Source organism: Onychomys torridus, chromosome 15 (genome assembly GCF_903995425.1).
Source record: "Onychomys torridus chromosome 15, mOncTor1.1, whole genome shotgun sequence".
Classification (NCBI taxonomy): domain Eukaryota; kingdom Metazoa; phylum Chordata; class Mammalia; order Rodentia; family Cricetidae; genus Onychomys; species Onychomys torridus.
This window is the reverse complement of record NC_050457.1, coordinates 76,963,642-76,978,788: the sequence shown is the minus strand read 5'-3', so window position 1 is coordinate 76,978,788 and position 15,147 is coordinate 76,963,642. Positions and strand designations below refer to the sequence as shown.

The window sequence follows — 15,147 nt, the reverse complement described above, 5'->3', positions numbered from 1 at the left end:
CTCCCAGCTTCTCCTCCCTAGGGTACAGCTGTCCTGCCCCACAGGTCCTACCTGAGGGACAAACAGCCACAGCAGTCTTTCTCTCTTACCAGTTCCTTTGATTTCTCCTATAAAACAAATTCAGAGTACACCCCAAGATGGGCCTCTGGCTCTTGGGTTTCGGATGGCTATGATGGCGGCCAAGGAGGGGTAGAAATGGCCAAGGAGGGGTAAGCTGCAAATGTCACATGTCCCTGATCTGTACGACCCCAGGATGAGAAGTAATGGGTGAAAGATTCAGTACCAAGAAGCAGGAGTCTAGGCCAGAGCCCTGACGTAAGCAAGGCTGTCCCTGAAAGGACTAATTCAAGTCTAGAAAGGAAGGCAGATATGGTTCCTGTGTATTCCAAAAAACTATCCTGGTAGGCTGGCGGCAACAAGGCTCTGAAGATATGGCAATGGACTTCCCAAATGGGTTAGAGACAAGAGGTAAAAACTACAGGGATGCCTCCAGGGGATTGAGACACCTGGGAAAATTAGCCCTTGGGTTAACTGTGGGTCAATATCTCAAAACAGGAACTAATGACCAATGTCTGGAGCAATGTGAACATTAAGCCTATCGTAACAGCCACTGCCCCAAACCAGACAAGACACATGCAGTTTAACTTACACTTTCCTTTTAGAGCACACACAGGCTTTAAAAAGCACTATAAATCCCACACATCCCTCAGCTGGAACCCCAAGGCAAATTTGCTGAAGCCCACAGCCCAGGGATACACCACACAGCCACCCAGAGCCCCAGTTGACTTCAACTAAATCCAGACCATACAGAAGCAAATAAGCAGACCAGCCAATAGGCACCCCTCTGCTTATGTTGCCTCAATACTTTAATTAGGTCTGCTCTGGTTGAACACGGCTCCGAGGCAGGGAGCTTTCCACAGTCACATTCGGAACCAAAGCTCATGGCCACACTGAAAGTAGAAGAGAATGCATCGTACACTGCTGCAGGCAGGCAGGCAGTGTTATCTTTTCATAAACAGCTCTATCAAACAGGCTCATCTGACTCTAGCCACTGTACAAGACTAATCCCACAGCACCCGCCCACTGCTCAGTATCCTCTACAGCCAGAGGCCCAAGATGAGTCTGGATGTGGGGCACAGGGGCCATCTGAAGAACAGCATCAGCAGCAGTATTTTGTCTGCTGGATGTCTGTACTTCTCCTGTGACTGCCCATCTGTATTTGCATTGCGTCCATCCATCCATTTCTCACTAACAGGTTGATGCCCCTGTCGTGATGGCCTTAGATCCAGTTGTGCACTGGGCTGGAGTACTCAGATGTTCATGCACAGCTAGCGTCCACGCCCACCAGAACTCTCCTCAGAGGCTGGGCTATGGCTATTTATAAGCCCTTCTTAGTTCTCCCACTCACATCTAAAATTAAATATAGCTTTTCTAAGATGGAGCTATTTCTTTTCTTTTAAACCTTCAGTTCCAACTCCCAGGTCTACACCAGGTCCACCCAAGGGCTGTCCAGTGAAGTCTCAGCCTATCGGACCAATCCAGACCATTCCTGGTGCAGATTGATGTAATCCTTTCTTTGGGGGAAACACTAAAAAAATTAAAGAATCACCTTAAGAACCACATGGGCAGTTAGGAGTGCTTTTCCTAGAGGGCTGTCCTGCCACACACCATTGCTATACAGTCTTCACAGCTACTTTGGTCTTACAGAATCATCAGTCTCAGCACACAGTGTGGAAGTGAGGAGCACTTGGGCAGATGGCTTGCATCAACTTTTGTGGGTCTGGTGGGAACATGCCAGAAACTTTTGTCAGCTGGATCCCCCTAGTTCAGGCCTGTGTATAGTGCCTCACTGACACAGAGGCACTGTTGGGGAGAACATCCTTGGGGTGGTGCCAGAACACCATGGCATTTGCCCTAGATCCCGGTGACACTGGTATGTGACTATGGAAGTCTGCAGGCTAAGTAAGACCACAGAAGGGCACACTGCACATGGATACGAGAGGGATCATCTCCTTGTCTCGGGTACAATTCTGTTTCCCCATGGCTAACCACACCTCTTTGCAAACTACAACACAGGTTGGGAACACATCTCTTGCTGGAGATCCCTATGAGCATACAAAGGGTTGAGTCAAGACAACTTCAGGCCCTGAGATGGCTCTGGAACCCCAAAACTTAACTAACAAGGACCTGGGAAGTCACCCTGGTTACCCACTTGGGTCTCCACATGTCATTTCATAGGCAGCAGTACACCTGGATATTCCCCGCTCACAGCTGTGCTCCTATGGGCAGGTGCTGGGACTTGGTGCCCACTGAGCAACTGCTTATCCACCTAGTTCAGCAGGTCCCACAGCACAGGTCCCGACACCATGTGGCTATGTCTCCTTATGTGATAGGTGGGGTGTTAGGTAACTGTCACCCTGTACAACCCCCACCCCCCCCCCCAGCAGCATAGGCTCTGCAGCTGTCTATCTCAGCAGGGAGGGCCCAGGCCTGGCCTAGCATCTGTTCAATCAGAGGAAAGGCTACATAATCACCCAGTGCAGCCTTTGGCAGAAAAGCAGCAAGGCAGTGACACATGGGGGGAGTAACTGCAGCCTGGGGACCCCCAAGAAATGCTCTATCAGGGACATTGCAGTGTCAGATAATATATGAGTTCCAGATAAGTTCAGAAGTAACAACCTAAGCAACATCCAGGCTGTGGCCATCTCACTCTAAGATTCAGAAATTAGCACACAGGAAACAGTTGCCCTCCCTCATGGCAGGGGTGGGGAGGATTCCCCTGAGGCCAGAGGGTTCTGGACAGGCCGTAGCTAGACAAGACCTTTCTAACTACTCTTCAGCCTCATGATGCGGCCTCTGGGCTGTGAGCGCCCTATAGCTGTTGTATGGTATTTTGTTTGTGTTCTAACAAATAAAGCTTGCCTGGAGATCAGAGGGTGGAGCTAGCTACTAGTTAACCATAGAGGCCAGGCAATGGCGGCACACACCTTTAATCCCAGCACTAGGGGGGTGGAGACAGGATCTCGGAGGCCCTTTCAGTCTGAGGATTTGTAGAGGTAAAAAGTTTCTGGTGCTGCTGCTCTGCTTCTCTGATCTCCAGGCAAGCTTTATTTGTCAGAACACAAACAAAATATCCTACAACATATAGCCCTGTGCCCAAGGTCAAGGACATGCCCAGTCCTTAGAAAGGCTGAGCTGCCATCAGTCCTGTGGCTTGTAGATACAGACACCTAAACACCCCCCCCCCCACCACCAGACTGTAAGGTCACTTAACCAGCCACATGCTGTCTGGACAGTAGGCTTCCTAAAAGACGAGAACAGAACCCATCGCTGGCAGATCCCTGTACCAATACATGGGTGATGTGATTAAATGGAGAGGCATATGGTAGAAGGTGGACTTGTCACTCAACAGACACATCTCAACACCTGTGATGTCGAAGTCTACTTGATATGAGCAAGAACTGCACACACCAAGATCCTGCCTGCTCTGACTAGGGGATGAAGGAGGTGGTGACAGGAGGGAGGCTAAGGGTGTACAGGGAGCATGTGCTCTGAAAGGCCTCTGCAGTGACTACAGGACCCCAGAAGGACCAAGGAAAATGGGCAGAAGACAGTGTCCCCCACAAGGGGCAGTAAGTGCAAAGTTCTCTGGTGGGAAGGCCCAGGCTGAGCAGCAGACATGGGTACCCAGAACAATGCTTATTCTCTGATTCAGGACCATCCTGGCAGGCATGGTGGGAGGAGCCTTTCATCTGGCCTTGGTCTGGCTTCAGGGGTCTCTCCAGGATGCCTTCCTCACTCTTCCTACTACACATTATCAACACAAGTTCACTCTGTGCATGTGTGCGTGTGCGTGTGTGTGTGTTGTGGCTCTGTCCCTCTGGTCCCCTTAGTTCTGCTCTGACAGTCTTGTTGCCTAAGAGGTGAAATACTGCAACATGTCAGACAGCAGCCGGGGTCCTGCCAGGGTGGTCTGCCACCCAAAGGCTCTGCCAAAACAGAAAGTCTTGAAGACAAACATTTGGGGGCTGTATGCACTACCTTCTAAGAATGAGACTCAAAAATAGAAACTGGTCCTAAATCCCTCTCCGGAGCTGCAGGGACTCAGTGGCAGTTGACCTACTTTAGGGAGCACCGGGGGGGCAGGACTCCCCATAATTACAGTCCTCCAAAAGGGATCTTTCCAGGCACTCATCTCAGCACCATGTGTACGAACAGCCCAAGGCTACCAGGAACAGGTGGAACAGAGATGGGAACCCTGCCAACAGCTTCCCAGGGCCTGTGACTCCAGAGGAGGCTCCAGCTTCCAACAGGTGAACAGTCCAGTCTCAGGAGACCAGACAGGACCTGAGTTAAAGGACCTGCTTCTCCTGGCTCCCACAGACCCTGCCCCTGCCCCTGCTCACTGAGGGTGGTGGCTCTAAGACGAGATACTTCAAGTATCAGTTGGCAGAGAAGTGCCTGCATATTAACACGCTGTTCCTTCATCAGGTCTTTCCTGGAAGTGTTCAGGACATAGCCCTGCTGAGGGATACCAGCCAGATAGGGCTTAGGATGAATCATGTTCTCCCCAACCCAAGTACTATTTCACATTCTAACTCTAATGTTAAGATGTAGGGGTAACTCCGCAGGAATGTGTCCTCTAGGCCAGTGGTCATGGTGGCTGGAACCCATGAATATCAGACAATACAGGGGAGGGGACCCCTAGGACAGCATCAACAGTAGAGGTCCAGCATGCAGTGGACACAAGTCTCAGACCTGCACAGGGACTCACTTTGGTCCCATCTTCCCTGGGGAACCAGGACTCAGATGAGTCCAGGAGAAAGACCCACCCCAATTTGTGGCTATCTCCAAGACTCACTGCTTGGGCTGAGCAAGGGAATCACAAGATTCAAGCCCCAGAGCATTCCAGCTGCTTTCACTGTTCAGGAGGAAGGCTATTTGGAAATAACATGCTCTGTTGCAGCTTATACAAGCTCTGTGGGTGAGAACCCTTGCCTCTAGCACACCCCAAGCTCCCTGATGGAGAAGACCACAAATACCATCAACTCCACACCACATGGACAGCTTGTTTGTTTTAGCTGGTCAGGGAAGGAGGTGTATTGGAACTGTCTTTGGGTTTCTATTGCCGTGAAGAGACACCATGACCACGGAAACTCTTATAAAGGAAAACATTTAATTGGGGCTGGCTTACAGGTTCAGAGGTTTAGTCCATTATTGTCATGGCAGAATGCAGGCAGACACACAGCTGGAGAAGGAGCTGAGAGTTCTACATCTTGACCCACAGGCAACAGAGGGAGACTGTGTATCACACTGGGCATAGCTTGAGCATGTAAGACCTCAAAGCCCACCTCCACAGTGACACACTTCCTCCAACAAGGCCACACCTCCTAATAGTGCCACTTCCTGTGGGCCAAGGATTCAAACACATGAGTCTATGGGGGCCATTCCTATTGAAACCACCACAGGGACTGTGTCCCTGAGACTGGTTGTTTCTCTGAAGGGTGGAGTTGACTTGATCACATGCCTCTAGTGGGAAGGTTCCCACCTCACTGACCACAGGAGCTACACAGTCTCGGGATGCTGGCCAAAATAAGAAACCTGTGAAGAGTAGGAGAGGATGAAGTCAGTTTGGGAGGGGGCTGAGCTTTTGGGAACGTCTGAGGCCATATGAAAAAGTCAAAGAACAACGGGCAGGACTGAGTACAAAGTAACCAAGAACACCTTCCTGTAGGTGAGACTTCCTGTGGGATAAGTGGACCTGGGGTTTGATCTGTCCATAGCAGCTGTCCCCTTACAGGATAACTCGGCAGGCAAAAAGGCCCTAAGAGACTCCTAAAGTGTGGCCCTTGCTACCTGACCCAGCGTGAGCCTAGCTCATAGGCATCTATTATCTCTATGCACAGGCCAACACAAGCTCTTCTCTCTACCACATGGCCAAGAGCCAGCCGTTGCCCTCCCAGGCTTTAGGTCAGTTCAGCTCTATGTCTACTTGGGCAGTTAAATTGTGTTTTTAAAAAGCCTGTAGATAAAGAAAAAAGCCTGTAGATGATAAATAAGTTCTTAGGGATAATAAGTCACTCTCTGACTGTACAGCAGACACAACTGAACAGTAATGTGCTGGCTCAGGAAAGGAGCTATCCTCAACACGAGCAGCTGACCCGAGTGGCATGGCCCAGGTTAAGCCACAGCTAGTACCTCCCCGCACAGTCCATGCAGCATGCTGAAGGGCTACCACATGGAAAAAGGCCAGGAGCACATGGGTTAGCTTTAATTCATTAGAAAACTGCCATGGTGATACAATAGGATATGGGCTGCCACCACAGTAAAACATTGTACTATTGGCCCTACATGCATCCACCTCCCCAACACTGGGTTCTTCCCTCTGGGCTCATTTCCACAGTCATTCACATCTAGACTGCAGATCTGAGGAACAAAAGAGGCATCAGGAATCCCAGCCAGGAGTGTTAAGGACACTCTAACATACTGCAGCAGACCCACAAGGGCTGCGTGCTCCTCAACTGTAGCCCTAGTCATCTGGGCTGGCTGCACCTGCCCTAGGTTAGGTCCAATGAAATTAGATACGGAGGGCCCTATGTTAGTTAAGTACTCCTGGACCCTTGGGTCAGGCCTTCTGGAATGCGGCTTCGAGAAACAGGATTTGATAAAAGATTTGCCTCAACACTCAGAGACCTGGGAAAGGAAGTCTTGGGAACCCTCTTAAACACTGTGGAGGAGTAGATAATTGGACTTGTGGGCATTCTGCTATTTAGGGGAAATGGAAGCATCAGACACAAGTGACTGATAAGGCCAGCAGGTGGGTCCCAAGCCTAGGGTCTGCCGCTGGGTCTTGACAGCCGGCAACTATTTAAGGCACAAAGTTCCCGATCTTTAAAAAACAAGAGATATTGGCTAGGGAGATAGCTCACTGATTAAGTGCTTGCCACTCAAGTGTGAAAAAGAGTTTGGGATTCCCTGAATCCAAGAAAATCCCCAGTGAATGTAGCAGCTCACCTGTAACTCTAGCTAGCCTCATAAGGCAGAGATGGGATCCTCAGAGCAAGCTCAACTAGCCAAAGTGACCCTACTACTGAGCTCTGCATGTGATTAAGAGACTCTGTTTCATTGAACGAGATGGAAGAACTGAAAATTATTCCCAGGATCATCCTTGGGCCTCCATATGCATGTGCCCCCACCTGCTCACACCCGACACAAGCAAACATGCCTACAGACATGAAAAATGGAAAAAAGAATGAAATGAGAAACAGGTTATTCAGCTGCACAAAAACATAGTGCATCGATGTTGGCCATGAAGACTGAGGTTGCCACGAGGAGGTATGTACAAGAGAGCTGCCTCCAGGAGCAGCATGGAAACAGCCTCAGGTTCCATATCCATCCTGCAAGTTTCAGGCTGCCCTGTGCACCAGCCTACAGAAGTCACCAATGGTGCCTGCTTGCATGAAACTGGCATAGGCCTAGAGGGTTCGTGGCTGACCCGGGGTTCCCAGGAATCACAACTTCCCTTAAGCTGCATACTCTTAAGCCCATTTCACAGGATAGACATAGGTCACTGCTACTTGTATGAACGGTGATGACCAAAGGTCAGTCAGCTGACTCATTGACCACTTGTAGACGGAAAGGATTACATTCAATTTAAATATATAAAAAAAGTTTAGGGCTAGAGTTATAGCTGAAAAAGAACACAATGTAAGATGTACACCAGCGGCTCCTCCTGGCACACTAGCACCCAAGCAACTGCAGAGGAAACTGCGACACCAGCAGGGACCCAGGCCCTGGACACTGTACAGACAGGGTGGGTCTTGGCATCACAACAATCTCGAAGCCAGCCCCAGGCAAGAGGCCAGAATTATATTTACACCTTCAAAAGGTGTGGGCTCTGCTGGGAGCTATGACCAGGGCCACAGTGAGAGGAGGCTCTCTAGTGTCAGCTCCCATCTGTGCTGTGGAAGGTGACACTACCTCGGCCTTATGTGGGGACCAGACTGTGCACACAGAAAAGTGCAGAGCATGGTCTACAGCCAGACAAAAGCCAGCTGTCACTGCTAACACTAAGGGCTGCAGGAGAGAAGCCCGCACAGTTAAAAAGTAAAGCAAAAAGCAGGACTGGGGTTGGGCAGATGGTTCAGCTAGTAAAGTGCTTGTTGCACAAACATGAAGACCTGCGTTCAACCCCAGCACCCCCACAAAAGCCAGTGGTGGCAGTGGGTGCCTATCATCCCAGTGCTGGGGAGGTGGAAAGGACAACCTCTGGGCTTCTTTAGCCAGTCTAGCTGAACTGGTGAATACCAACTTCAGGAAGAGACCGTGTCTCCAAATGTATGTAAGGTGAGGATTGATAAAAACACTCAAACGTCAACCTCTGGCCTCATGTACATGTGCACGTGCGTACACACACACACACACACACACACACACACACACACACACACACAAGCACCAAATCAGCGAGGACAACAACAAAGTTATCCACCGTCCCTTATAATCTGACATGAGCACAAGGACATTCAAATGGGTTCTTCTAATAACATTGGGTTAAAACAGGCTCCACGCCTTAGCAACTGCGCAGACCTGTGCTTTCCAGTCAGTTAAGAAACAAAACTGTATGTTTAGGCATGAAGTGTATACTTATAAAGAAATATGCAGGCTGCCAAAAGTCCAAATTCTAAAAGGCTGTAAAAGTTTAAGTCAGGTCTTTCCCCGGACAATTCCTTCCCACTGTTCAGTTACCACTTTCTAGAATGTTAGAAAGACTACAGGTTGGCTATACATGAAGACTCCCTAGAAGGGTATCACTAAGGCATCACAGTATTGTGAGACACGAACAGTTCAGTCCTCATCTGTGACACAGGAACTCAGGCTGGCCTTCCGCCTGCCTCTAAGGCTTAGAGTCTAGGGGCTGTAGTTAACAGTGACCAAAAGCTAGACACAGGCAAACAACCTTGGGTCTTCCTGAGACACACAGGCACAACAGAGGTGGGCCATCAGATGCCATGTTGCTTGCAGAAGTATGCATTCTCAGCCTGACCTGGGCTCCAGGCATTCCGGGAAGGGCTAAGTACCGTGCAGCCAAGCCAGCTTCTCCAGTGTCTCACCTCTCCTCCGTAAGTCTGTAGAACACCTGCACCTCCACACAGCATGGTGGGGTGCAACAGGATCTTTTAAATACAGAGTACCCCTCACTAAGTCTCCTGCAGTGTCCAGGTGACTCCACTGAGTGGCAAGAGTCAGCAGGCCATTGCCCTCCCTGTGCCCATATGCCTGGGGCCTGGAGACTAGATACACATGTAGGAGTGGCAGGATCTTGTGTGCTGTCAGGACTTTGCACACAAAGGAGCCAGGCCACAGTGACAGCCCGGCTGTGCTCTGCCGTAACTCAGATACTAGGAAAAAAGCCTGCCGGAAGAAACTTCCAGTATTTAGGCAAATTCTACTCAGGGCTCTGAAGTTAGGGCAGAACTTGTCAGCCACCTAACCTCACTATCTCCTTCTCTGAGATGGGCTGGCAGCTGCCTCTGAACCTGCACTCAACCAGGACTGGCGCCAGGAGAAGGTGGCTCTGCTGTCCAGGAAGTCAACGCCGATCTAGTCAAATTTCAAAATCGGGAAATCCCATCAGAACTGGGACGGGAAATGCTTGTACCACAGAGTCCATGGGGAGCACCCCAAAAACCTTGTGACAGAAACACATTTTATGACTTCAAAAATAACAAACTGAGAAGAATTTTAGCTGACAGCCCAAGACCTTCTGAGGCCTGCCCTTCATCTGTAGCCTTGCTGTAACAGGAAGCAGCAAGGACTTCAGACCCCAGTGTGCAGATAGATCTTAGCCTGTTATATTCTGTCCACTTAATGCTTAAGCTGCTTGCTAAATCTGTAGCTAAGTGACAGATGGGCTGCTAGGGGCTGAGGTGGCCTGTGTGTCCTTAATCCAAAGCTACACAGTAACCTCTCCCAGGGCAGTTCAGAGCTACTTGGAGTAGGAAGTTTCTGAGCTTCAGACTTAAGGGACCTCCTCCTTAAGGGGAAGGATTCTTTTGCTTGACAGGTCATCCATCTGCCCTCTAGAAAACTTTTCAATAAAGCCTTCCATAAAGACAAAGGCTCTGCAAACCATAGCTTGGGGAATGTGTAACAGAATTCTGAGGGCATTTACAAACACGTTCTTTAGCCACAGACTGTAGACAAGCAGTTACACACACCAAGGTTCTAAGCAGGGGCTCGTGGGCACATGCTTTTGGGCAACAAAGACCTGGTCCCAGAATCAGACTAAATGGGTTAAGACTGTGGCAAGGGCTGATGTTTAAGTAGTGGGGAGAGAGCTTTCTGAGAGGAAGAGAATTCATCCAGACTGAGTATTGAGGGGAGGGAAGGAACATAAAGTGTGAGGTGGAAGCAACATGACAGGGTGAGGCAGTGCAGATTAGGATGGGGGTGAGAACCTACCAGGATGGGGAAGAGGCAGGCTAATAAGGCAAGGATTGGAAAGAATAATAAGGGATGTGCTGTTTAAGGTGACCAGGCAGGAATGGGGTAGGGTGAACCAGAATGGACTTGGCTAGGGAGGAGCCCCCAAATCCACAGGAGGAGTCGGGGCTCCCTTGGAGGAATATCTCAGGAAGGCTTCCAAGCAGCAGATCCAGGAGGAGGAAGAAAGACCCACTGGTTGCACAAGTGGCCCCAAAGAGAGTTGTAGGGTAGGAGGTTGTGGAATGAAATAGAGGCATAATTAGGCTCAGAGATGGCTGCACCCTAAGATCTCCTTCTGGGCACAGCCCCAGGAAGTGGGGACCACTGACAGCAGCGGAGGCTCCAGGCAGAGTCCCACAGGAAGCTGCCTTGTCTGGCTACAGATACAAGCAGGGAAGGGGATAACACCTGGGGCCTCTCTGTTTTCAACTGTTGACCATCATGTTGTCATGGGTGATAACCAACCCCATTTGAAACTTTGAGAAGAAACCTGTGCCTGGGAAAGTGACAACCTCAAGGACTTCACAAACTTCACCTTGATGTTATGCCTGATAAATTACACATTTCAAAGCACCATCTCAGAGCTGGTTCCTCATAGTTGGAAATGCTACTCTGCCCATAAACCACAGAGCCACAGAAGTCTGAAACTGTGAACTCTATTCATTACATAAAGGAAGGTCCCCGAAGTGACCACAGCACCACAGACCTGGTCCCAGGGTAGGAGAGGTTCCGCGTGCCAGGTCTCACAGCGAGAGCCACTGGAACACATGGTTAACTGTGCCTGGATCCAGGCTCCCACCAACCAACCGCAGTACACCGGTTCCCTCTCACGTGGGAACTAGGTTGTATAAAGTTGATTCCCGGCACAGCCACCCCAGGGAGCGTCGCTAACAGCCGAAATAGTGTACTCGACACAGGAAACAATCCGCAAACATGGATGTGGAAATCCTCCCGCCAGGTTATGCCAGGGGGTTCGCACGATCGCTGCTGCTCCAGATGACCATCCAGGTTCCCTCACTAGGCCACCACACAGTCAGTCTCCTAGGAGCGGAGGCGCTCGAAAGGGGCTGCTTGATGCGAGGGACCCCCCCGCCCCCTCCGCCGCCCACCACCAGGCCTCCTGCTGGCGGGAACCCGCGCCAGGCCCGGGATGAGGTTGTGGGGCCCAAGGGATGGAGTGCAGGGTCGGGTGCTGAAACCAAAGAGGGTGTAAGTCAGCATGCGCGCAGGCGGCGGGAAGCGGGACCCTGGCGCGGGTTCGAAGGGTGCTGCAGGGGAGGGGCGCGGCTCTCCAAGGATCGGGCGGCGCCCAGCCCCTCCCCACTGCATCCCGGGCACATCCTGGGCAGAGCACAGCAGCGCTGCGGAGAACCCACCTGGGCCTTCTGCAGGGCGCTCAGCCGCAGTTCGTGCACGAAGGGGTTCCTTCCCGGGGGCGCTAGCCGCCGCGCGTCGGCTGCCCCAGAGCTGGAGGAGGGGGCGGCCCGCGGCCCGCGGCCCCGCAGCCTCATGGCGGTCCGCGCCTGAGCACCGAGTGGTGCAGATGGAGCACAACCGACGGAGCTCAGCGGAGCGGAGCAGAGCCGAACGCAGACGAGCAGAAGGCGGCAGAGGTAACACAGCGCGCGGGAGAGGGCCGAGGATGCGCGGCCGCCCGGAGGCGCAGGCGCGGGAGGGGCGGCGTGACGTGGGTGGGGCCAACGGGATGCCCCGCCCCGACAGCGCTGGGCCATGATTGCGCCTGCGCAGCTCGGGGCTCGTGGACTTTCCTGGAACCCGGGGGAAACCTGCGATTTCCCCTGAGTGGGAAGACCCTAAGGTTTGGGCCGCAGAAACAAGGCTTGTGGGCACAGCGGCCGCTGGGGACCCCACTGACGCAGCAGAGCCGGCCTGCGCCTGCACCTGTGACCCTGGAAAGAGGTTCTTGGAGCGACCTGGGACTGTGCCAGGCCGGCTTCTCCGCACAGCTTCCTTCCCCTAACCATTGTAATCCATCAGTCGCCATCGCGGGTGAAGGGGATGCGTTAGAGGACCTTAATTTGTGTTATACTATTAACTAGTGCTCAAAATAGCCTTCCTGTTACAATGTATACATTTGACTCACTGAATGCCTTCAGTAGTTTGTATCACTGTTTTTTAACTAGGACACAAAGTAGCTTTCCGGTCAAAATATGCACACTTGAAACACGAATGTCTTTTGTTGCAACGCCAGGTGTATTTATTTATGTATCAGAACCCTCAACAGGCAGGTGGTGGGAGACTGAGGGTCCAGCCTCAGTCACCAGACTGGAAGAAGGAACCAAGTTCTATAGAATTCCGGACCCCCTTGGCTTCCTGTCTCACCTTCCCTAAAGCCCTGTGTTCCTGTGGACACCAGAGCTCTGAGAGACCCCACCACATCCTTTCATAGAAGCCTGTTCATGGGATGACCAGAGCCTCTGATAACTGCTGACAGTTGTGACCATGCTGAGCCCTGTTCTGTTTTTTGAGAAGTCGGCTAGCAAGTCCCATCACTTCAAAGCTTCATCTTGTATTCCACACCTGACTTCACCTTGAGACCATCTTTGTCCACTCTGTAAGATGAGCCCTGCAGCAGCAACCAATACACACAGCTTTTTCTCTGGGCTAAGAAGGCTGTGGAGGTCTGTAAAGACTATGAACAGCCTTAATGCTCTGTTGTGTTGCCCTGTGGCCTAGCCATAAGCATTCCATTGATTCTAGCTTTTAATTCCCACTTACTCTAGTCTTAGACACAAGAGTGCAACATCCAAGGATCTGCAGTTCCTTGTCAAGAAAATTCTAGGACACAAAGGCCTGTTTGCATACAGACCTTTACCCCCAAAAAAGACAGCTTGCCCAGGTGCCACCTGAATTCTATAGGCAGAGACCTGAGGGTATCCTGGGCCAGGATTTCTGTAGCCTCAAAGCCAGGTCTCAGAGAGTTGTAGACATCTTGTGTAGTTGTGTTAGCCCAGGTTCTCCAGTCACAGAGGACAGGAATGGAGTCACATACACTTGATGTATGTAAGCCTGGTGTGCTGGTACATCATTATAATTGCACAAATAAGGAGGCTGAGCCAAGGGTTGCAGATTCCAGACCAGCCTGGATTAAATAAGATCCTGTCTCATAAAGTAAAATACACACACACACATACACACACACACACACACACACACACACTATATTTGTGCTTGGCAATATGTAAGCGAGAAATGCCTACTGAGATGAGCAGAAGTCCAGTTAAAGCTCTTGGCTTGGGGACCTGTTAGAGTATGTTGTGGACTGAGCATGTTCCCCTAAGTCCTACTGCAATACCTGTGGAGGTGACCATATGTGGAAAGGAACTATTGCATATGAGCAAGATGACAGTCTTGCTCACAGATCAACAAACCTCAGAGGGCTAGGTGGGAAGTCTTCTCTTATCTCTTTGTATCACTGTAACAAAACACCCAAGCGTAGGCGGTTTATAGACACCAGAAAAAAATGCTTTCTTACACTTCCAAGCCCGAAACAGGAGCCAGCAGACTTGAAATCTGATGATGAACCAATCTCTGCATCCAAGATACCACTTGAGTGTGGTGTCCCCCCGAGAGGACTCTAAGTTCTCACGTAGTAGGAGAGAGGCAGAGTGGAACCTGCAAGCCCTTTTATAGCTGTAGTGGCAGAAATTTCCTTTCCTCTCTTTCACATTAAATTTGCTATTCTTTCACTGCCTTTGTAAGGTAGGAGTGCAGATTGCTAGTTGTAGACCTTTCTTATTTAACACTGTCCATTTTCTTAGAAGCACGGCTTTGTCTTCATCCCACAAATGCTGGCCTGCTGGTTTTCCACTTTCCTTTGATTTTTAATTTACTTTCTATTTTCCCTGGTGGTCTCTTTGACCCATGTATTGTTTAGTTAGCTGCATAGTAATGTCCAAATATTTGGAAAGGTGCCAGACACATTTCTGTCTTTAATTTTAATAACTCCTTTGTGGTCACAAGCCAGGCCCTGTGAGCTCATTGTATTTATGCCCTGTAATTATGCATTTGGGGTGGAGTATTCTGTGAATGCTGGTGGGTTACACTGATGCATAATTTTGTGCATGTGCGGGTCCCACATTTTCCTACACTTGTGTGACTTGTTCTGTTAATTACTGAGGCCAACCTTATTGGGCACTTTTCTGTTTTAGTTTTCAAAAATTTTTAGCTCCTGTCTTCTGTATTTTGCTGCAATGTCTTTAGGTACGTACATACTCAGAGGGATTGTTCCTCAACTAATCAACCTCTTTATTATGATGGAGTCTCTGACCCATCCTTATTGTTGTCTACTGTTTATTGGCATGTTTCTCCATCTTGCTATGCATTTCACTTTTTAACCAACCTCTAAATCTAGTCTTTTTGCAGCAGTTTTTAGAAAAACAGGCTTGGCGATTTATCCAATAGTTCTAGCACTTGAGAGGCTGAGGCAGGAGGATCTTTGTGAGTTCAAAGCCAGGCTAATGTCACAGCAAGACTCTTGTTTCAAAACCAAAACAACACCCCCCCCCTCAAAAAAAACCAAACCAAAACAGCAGAGTTTAGATCTCCTGTGTCTGAAGTTGATACAGCAAACTAAGGTTGAAACATTCAGTCAGCTGTTTGCTTTCTGATTATCTTCTTTGGCCTTGCTTTGTGCTT

At 50.2% G+C, this 15,147-nt stretch overlaps 1 protein-coding gene across 1 annotated transcript in view; it reads right to left on the bottom strand.

Moving 5' to 3' along the window:
• Positions 1-12,153, bottom strand: part of Lpcat1 (lysophosphatidylcholine acyltransferase 1) — a 51,827-nt gene extending 39,674 nt beyond the window's left edge. Inside the window, 1 exon segment of the mRNA XM_036207189.1 lies at positions 11,865-12,153. Within this exon segment, the coding sequence (XP_036063082.1) occupies positions 11,865-11,999 (135 nt within the window). The 5' untranslated portion in view covers positions 12,000-12,153.
• Between the last annotated feature and the right edge of the window lie 2,994 nt (positions 12,154-15,147).